This window comes from Poromitra crassiceps, assembly GCF_964638095.1.
Source record: "Poromitra crassiceps genome assembly, chromosome: 1".
Classification (NCBI taxonomy): domain Eukaryota; kingdom Metazoa; phylum Chordata; class Actinopteri; order Beryciformes; family Melamphaidae; genus Poromitra; species Poromitra crassiceps.
This window is the reverse complement of record NC_139623.1, coordinates 92615487-92623562: the sequence shown is the minus strand read 5'-3', so window position 1 is coordinate 92623562 and position 8076 is coordinate 92615487. Positions and strand designations below refer to the sequence as shown.

At 45.0% G+C, this 8076-nt stretch overlaps 1 protein-coding gene across 1 annotated transcript in view; it reads left to right on the top strand.

Annotated features, from left to right (window-relative positions):
• Positions 1-491: 491 nt before the first annotated feature.
• The window catches only part of LOC310775354 (melanocortin receptor 5-like), a gene marked incomplete at both ends in the record, with an annotated part of 10514 nt that continues 2929 nt past the window's right edge, over positions 492-8076 (top strand). Inside the window, 3 exons of the mRNA XM_083635502.1 lie at positions 492-653; positions 1662-1768; positions 5206-5394. Coding sequence (XP_083491628.1) covers positions 492-653; positions 1662-1768; positions 5206-5394 — 458 coding nt within the window. The remainder of the gene's footprint in view (positions 654-1661; positions 1769-5205; positions 5395-8076) is intronic.

Below are 8076 nucleotides of genomic sequence, written 5' to 3'. Positions count from 1 at the left end.
CTTTAAATCCTACCCTTAAGACAGGAAGGATGAATGGATCGCATACAAATGTCTCAACCAAGTTATAGTACTCTAACTGGCTGCTAAATTCAGTCCAATTCAGTTTCCAATGCAGTTATCTCTCACAGTACATTCTCCACTGGATCTTACTCTTTTGTCGTGATTTGTGCAGGTATAACGTGTGTTATCACAACAAAACACACTTGGAAGTGTTAAAGCTCAAAGTCTCAACTTTTGGTGGCTAATGCCTGTCTGAACAGAAAACTCAGATTTCCCCATTTAGCCAAGCAGGAAATCTGACCTGCAGAGTTGAAAAAAATAATACATTTGTTTATCCTTCGATGAGAATAAACTGTAGTAAGGCATATACCAGTACAAAACCCAACATAAACACCTATTTTACTTTGTCCTCTGCTCTTTCTGGCAGCCTGCCTGAAAATGGCATCCAGAGTCGGCCTGCAGTGATCTGGAGCAAAACCGCAGCAGCAGGGATGAATGTGTCCGATGAGTACTCCTATCAGGAGGTTCTCTCTGGTAACTCCACCTTGGGTTATGCTTACTCCCAAAACTACACCATGCCCCCTTCACTGCTGCCCGACAAGAGTGGCACCTCCAAGACTGCAGCATGCGAGCAGGTCCACATCGCCACAGAGGTGTGTGTGTGTGTGTGTGTGTGTCTACGTGTGTACGTGTACATGTACGTGTGTGTGTGTGTGTGTGTGTGTGTGTGTGTGTGCGTGCGTGCGTGCGAGTGTGCGCGCGCGCGTGTGCGTGTGTATTTGCTTGGATTTCAAGTACACACAAAAAGAAAGCGGGAGCACATAACTCCTGTGCTGGCCTCCCTTCATTGGCTTCCTGTCTGCTTCAGGATTGATGTTAAGATTGTGTTGCAAATGGACTGGCGCCTTCTTATCTGGCTGATCTCCTGCACCAATGCACCATCATATTCCATACACACGCACATCTCTTTTCCAGGTGCTGAGTCAAAATAGTTACTTCATGAGGTTCAGGAAACCACGTGACACTGTTGGTAGCTCCCAATATTTTTTCTGATTTATTTTACATTAAAAATGACAACATTTCGAGCCCTCACAAACTCTTCCTGACCTGAGCTGACCTGACCTGACGAAGAGCCTGTGAGGGCTCGAAACATTTTAATTTTTAATGTAAAATAAATCTGAAAAATATTGGGAGCTACCGACAGTGTCACGAGACGCGAGTCTTCCTGAATTTTGTAATTCATATTCCAGCCAGAGCTCTGAGGTTGACTAATCAGATGCTACTGGATGTTCCGAGATCTGTAGGCTCCAAAACACTGGCGACTGAGCCTTTGCAGTGGCTGCTCCCAATCTTTGGAACAGCTTACCTGTTCATATGAGAACTGCCCTGAAATTGCCCTGAAAGTCACTCCTGAAGACTCATCTCTTCTCGCTAGCGTTTGATTATCGTTACCATTCGATTGAGTTGAGCTTGACATCTCCAACCCCATTATGTCTACTGTTCACTTTATTATTCTTTATTAAAACTGTTTCTGTCTATTTGATATTTGTAACCTGTTCAGCACTTTGGACAACCATGGTTGTGTAAATGTGCTATATAAATAAACTTTGACTCTCCTCTCCTCTCCTCTCCTCTCCTCTCCTCTCCTCTCCTCTCCTCAGGTCTTCCTGATCCTGGGTATCATCTCTTTGTTGGAGAACATCCTGGTCATCACGGCCATAGTGAAGAACAAGAACCTCCACTCACCCATGTACTTCTTTGTCTGCAGGTAACCAGGTTCAGGTGTTGAATACACAGCATATCTGAGTCCCTCAAAAAAAAAGAAAAGAAAAAAAGCTGAGTTTCCCAGTGTTTATCAGAGATGGCTTCAAGTCTATTTAAACTTGTCAATCCAGCAAGTGGATTATCTTTCGAATTTGTGTAGACTATTGAAAATGTTTTACATTAGAAAGTTATAGAAAATATAATTTCTATAGCAGTTTAAGAATGTCTTCTTGTATAACGTTAGGGTTGGTTGTCCTACCCAGGTTTTACGTGTGAGAACGAGGATTCTCGCATATGCTGAAGCCCGCCTAGCGGCGCTGAACTCAATGCCTTTCTTTTTACCTCTGAAAAAGACCTTTAAAACCACCCAGGTGCCAACACAGCATCCTGGCACACCTCAGCCGGTGATTGGCGCAGCCACCCACAACCGCCCCGTGTCTCCGACACGACCTGCGCATACCGGCTGAGGATCGTTACTCCAAGCATTCAGCCAACACGCTGAGTTAACGTTAGAGTATGCACAGTCTCGCTGTCGCCGCTGGTCGGCGGCAAGGCTCCAAGTCGAGGGTGCGCAGAACCCTGCCAGCACCTATAGGCTAAGAGGCGCACGGACACGCCTGGGCCATGCCTACACCTGTGTCTGCGCTTAGATCCCAGCGCAAAACTGGATGGTGGAGGCAGACGATAGCTTAAGACGCAGGGAAGATAGCATAAAAGGCGCGCAAATGGTAGCGCAAACAATAGCGCCGTACGAAGTTAGGGCCCTTATTCTGAAGGAGTGGAAGTCCCACTCTCCACCTTCTTTTCAACTGAGGCTGGTGGACATGATTTCGGTTGTTCGTATGGAGAGACTCAGGTTCCTGAGGACCAACTCACAGGAAGTTCTCAACTATTTGGGACCTGTTCCTTGCCTACTTTGACGAGGTTAGAAATGACGAATAACTGGCCCAGCTGATTTCTCATGGACTCCTTGCACGGGATTTTATGTACAGCATTTCTTACAAGCACTTAAGCATCTTATGCGGCTGATAGCACCATATTGTAATGTTGGTATTGTGACGGGGTCGGGTCTCAAAATAGAATCAGGCTCGCGTCTAGAGAACCCAAACCCGCTACAACAACAACAGAACTGACTGAGCAATAGGTTATCACACAGGAAGTCAATAAACGGGAGTTTGGCTTACCTGGGACAGGCCGGGGCGGTGACAGATAGCGTCAAAGGACAGCTCAAGCCTGGGTGTGGAAGCTAGCTACAAGCAGCTTCCCTTCAGTAGATTAGGGGACGCTATTATAAAAGTATCTCACACACACAGTCACACCCATACGTGAAAACAAATGAAAGAGTCTCTAGAGAACAGGAGTGACAGACAATAGGCTACGTGGCTTCCTTCCAAAGTCTGGCAGAGAGGGGGCTGCGCACCTGAAATGCCACGTCATATAAACTATCTCTAAGCCACTCCCACTTCCTGTCTAACACGGTGCTCAGTCATAAATCACATGACAACTAACCAGGGGGTATCTGACAATCAATCACACCTGTGACAGTATGTTTTGTGTGTGTGTGTGTGTGTGTGTGTGTGTGTGTGTGTGTGTGTGTGTGTGTGTGTGTGTGTGTGTGTGCGTGCGTGTGTGTGAGAGTGCGTGCGTGCGTGCGTCAGAGCATGTGAGCGGAGCGGAGCACCGCTCTTCCCTCCCAGAGTGGTCCTTTACCACCTGCTCCAGCGCTCACGGCCGTTCAAGACCGCTCCGCTCGAGACCGCTCCCCACTCGATACAGATTTCACCCGCTCGCACTTACCACTCCGCTCGGCTCAAAAGAATAAAAGAGATAAAAAGGCCAGGGTGTTTTAATTTGCGTTTAAACGCCTGGGCAATGGGCATTGATTGCTCATTACAAATAACATGAGCTCAGCACAGCAGAGTCGGCTGCATGTTCGTTTCTCTTCCTTCTCGTCTCGCAGCAGCTGGCAAGAAAATAGTGGGCGTGCACATGAAGTAAGCCAAGTCTGGAGCAGACATCACAGTGCATCACAGTAGAGGCTGTCACTCATCCAAATCATGTTAAATCTGCGAGGGATATAAAGCACCTGGATTACATATATGTTTCAAATAGGGTTGTGTTTTGATTTCTATGTTTTATTTTGTCCAATATTGAAATGTTCTACTATTGCATGTTGTGCTAACATAAACATTATTTCTATTGAAATGTTCTACAATTGCATGTTGTGATAACATAAACATTATTTCTATCTACCACTTAGCCTATTTAGGCTGATTTGGCTGCTATTTCTTGTCGAAATGTATTAGCCTCAATGCATCCTGGGAGATTTGACATCGATACATTCTGTTTCGAACATGTGATTGAAACTGGAGCGGACTGAGCTGGTGATCGGTGCCGCTCCAACTTTCGCTCTGGTAACGCTCTGGTCCCGGCTCCCTGCTCAAGCCAAAATCCCCCCACTCCGCTCCGCTTACATGCTCTGGCGTGCGTGTGTGTGTCTGAGTTTGTTTTGCTTTTGTTCTGAAAATTTAAAATTTAAAAATAAAGTATTGGAAAAAAAAAGTCATTTTATGATCTGAGCTTTCAAAATGCCATGACAGGTCATTTGTGGTTGACATTGCAAAGTTTGGTTTTGCTGTAAAACATGAACTCAAGTGTATCACTGATTAAGTTAATCTGTTAAGAGTAAAAAAAACTGATAATATGCAAAGTCTACGGAAAACCTCAAAAAGCTTAAATCGGGGTGTTTGATATGGTTCTTAGTCAATCAATGACTCAACATACAATTATTTTGTCAGGTGCTGAGATTTCTGGCTTTCAAGACTTATTTTCCAGTCCAAATCTGCAGTGTTATCATTATTATTATGACAGTATTTTTCACTGTGATATAGAAGTCCCTCTTTCACTAGACATTTCTGTTGCAGTAGCTAGCTTACTCCTCTCTATTGTGAAAATGTGACTTCATGGGGAGGAGTGGGAGGGCATGTCAGAGATCGATCACGGGTTTGGTCGATAACAATCAGATTGCTTTTAACCTTTAGCCTTTAACCATCAAGTGGATCCAACGGTTATTCCCACGTGATAAGAATGCAGTGTTAACCTCTTGCACCCTGACTTCCGTGCAATTTCCTCCTCAGTGGGCTTCAAAGTTTTCCCACACAAGGGCTGCCCTACTCTGCCTCTGAACAGCCTACTCTGCCTCTGATTGGCTTACCCTGATATTCTTACCCTAACCCCAACCAATCACCACTCCTCGTGCCTAAACCCAACCCTATCAGTAATAATAACACATAAGGGGGTGGGGGTGCATAACTTGCTGTTGGACGGCCACTCTGTGGGCCCTGAACATCACGGATGGCACAAAGGAACATGGGTGTTGTGGACCTCCATGCCTAACGGGCCTTCATGGTCATCATGTGACAGCTTGTCTGGTGTTTACAGTCTGGCTGTAGCCGACATGCTGGTCAGCGTATCCAACGCCTGGGAGACCATCATCATCTACCTGCTCAACAACAGACAGCTGGTGGTGGAGGATCACTTCATCCGGCAGATGGACAACGTGTTCGACTCCATGATCTGCATCTCTGTCGTAGCCTCCATGTGTAGCCTGCTGGCCATCGCTGTGGACAGGTACAGTAACGATGGGTGGATGGAAGGAGGGAGGCACTGCAGGGTGAATGGACAGATAGTATATCTGTATCTCTGTCATGTGCAATCTTATCTCAGTGGTTGTATGGATAGATAAGAAGATGTATATCTCCATCATGGGGTCCATGATAATCGCTTGGCCATTGCAGTGGATAGATATGTGGCACTGAGTTTCTCTGAGAGAATCCCTTCTCCAAGCTTTTTGTGTGAAATGCATTTACTGAATGTTTATACTTACTGCTTAAATGCTCATTGCTTAAATGGGCAGTAAGTAAAACATTTACAGTCCCATATAGCACAGAATGTTCTTGAGATACTGTATATATGTGGGGTTTGATAGAGTTGATGCAACAAAGATAATGCCTTCCCCAGACCTGATGAGAATTTGCCCGATTGTGGCCAAGATTCCCCCCTCCCGACTATCTCGGGGGTGCTCCCGATTTGAGCCTCGTCGGGACCGATAATCTGCACAAATGATCCTGTAGTGTGTGTGTGGGGTTCAAAGACTGCAGCCTGTTCACCCTCCTGCCATCCGGGAAAAGATACAGGAGTATCAAAGCCCGAACAAGCAGGATGACAAACAGTTTCTTCCCCCTGGCGGTGCGAACCATGAACTCGCTTCACCTCCCCCGCAAATACGGCCACTGCCCCGTATTGCCCACTAACTTATTTGCACTGGTCACTTCAACAAGTAGCTGCTGTTGTGTGTGCGTGTGCGTGTGTGTCTGTGTGTGCGTGCGTGGGTGCGTGTGTGTGTGCGTGTCTGTGTGTGTCCTTTCTTATATTTTTAAATTACATTATCGCACTTTAAATGTGACACTTGCACTATGTTTTTTATCCCCTATTTATTTTTATTCTACCATGGCCCTCGTGTAATGCTGTGTTAATCTAGAATCGTTTTATCCCTTTAAGTAGTAGCCTTTTACATAGAATGTGTTTTTTTCTCACCTAAAGTTCCTTGTATTTACTTTAGTCTCGTCTGTCTAAGTTGGCACTGCTTATTCTAGCGAGGTACAATTTTCGTCTTTGTTGTATGCAAGTATGACAAAAATGACAAATAAATGAATCTTGAATCTTGAATCTTGACTGCTGTTAACTTGTCAGGCTCTTCCCGATTGTTAATCGGGCATATCAAACATGTTTGATATTTACAACTCGACAGGCGATGGAATCTTGAGAGCCAATGAGAGCAAGCTGATGGGTCAATAACGTTAAATCACTAGCTAGTTGAGAGTCACTCAAAAACATTATTTTTCAACTCACCTCAAGCTCCAGCTGCAAATTAAATAGGCCTTTCTGACACCGTCTTCTCAGCCATGACTTTATCCACAGCTTCTTATTTTTTTCTTTCTGCTTCTCTGTGCAAAAAGTAGCACAAACGAGAGCAACCAAATTACGCCTGCATGTTTGTTTTGCTCTGAAGTCACGTTTAATCACGTGAGTTTTTGCGAGATCCCAAGTCCTCCAGGTGACAATATTCAGCGTAATCGTCAAGTGTGTGGGGTTGTGTCTGAATGGTAGCGATTGTGTGTGCGTTCCAAGATTGAAATGTTAAAATGTTATCTCTGTCGTGAAGAGGTGTGTGGACTCTCAAGATTTTTATAATCTTCAAGTATTTGAAAATCTTTAGGTGTGGGGGAGACATAAGGCAACAAGGCACTTGTAGTGGAAAAATAAAAAGCCTTGACTTGACTTTGCATAGCAAAGGTTAAAAACACACCTACACATTGCACAGGACAGTGTGAAGGCCTGTTGGTGCATGTTAACCTTTGCATTAGCCATACTAAAATAAATTATTTTTATTTTTCCACTACAAGAGTGCCTTGGTCACAATTTCATCGCCCCTGTACCAAAGAGCACCATCGTTGCGTTTAAAAAGATGCCCTCCTCTCTCTTTTTCTATTTTTTATGTTGTTTACTAATATCAATGACTGATGAATTCAACAGATGAAAAGACAGAAAAGTACCACTACAGTATTTTGCAATGTGATATATTACCTCTTCACCAGGCGTTTCTGTTGGATCTCTGCAAAGTCTCTGCATTTCCTTAGGTCGATAAAAGTCTTAGGGCCCTATCTTCGCAACGGCGGTAATTTTGCGTTAGCGCCCGTTTTGCGCTGGAATAGCGCCGCACAAAGCCCGAGTTGTGGGTGTGTCTGGCCGCTGCGCTTGACGTCCTCTCGGCACAAAGCTGGCTCCATATAGGCGGGTCATAGTCTTCCGTCCGACCTCTCAATAGTTCGACCACTCATGAGTTAGACTACCCAAAGATCCGCCCTATTATTTTAATCTCATAAATCCGACCTCCCAAAAATCCGACCGCAGTAAATTAGACAGTTGCGTGGGACTCCAGAGAGAGAGAGAGAGAGAGATTGACGTGTTAATTGACGCGGCTCATTTGATGCGCTGCACTGCAGGCATCAGATAGGCTACCAAATACCAACAGCACAGAACCACGAGTATTTGGGGGAAAATGTCACTAATTTATATCACAATGAATGACCAATGAATAAAAGTTGTTATATCGTAGTTTTGAGCCCCTGCCAGTCAGAGGCTGTTAATCTCCTACCTGTCTATCGAGCAGTGTGGGGAAAAAAGGCATTGCTGCTGCGGGAAGCAATCCAGTCTATCCAAACTTTTGCCGATCTCATGACATGCAGCAGG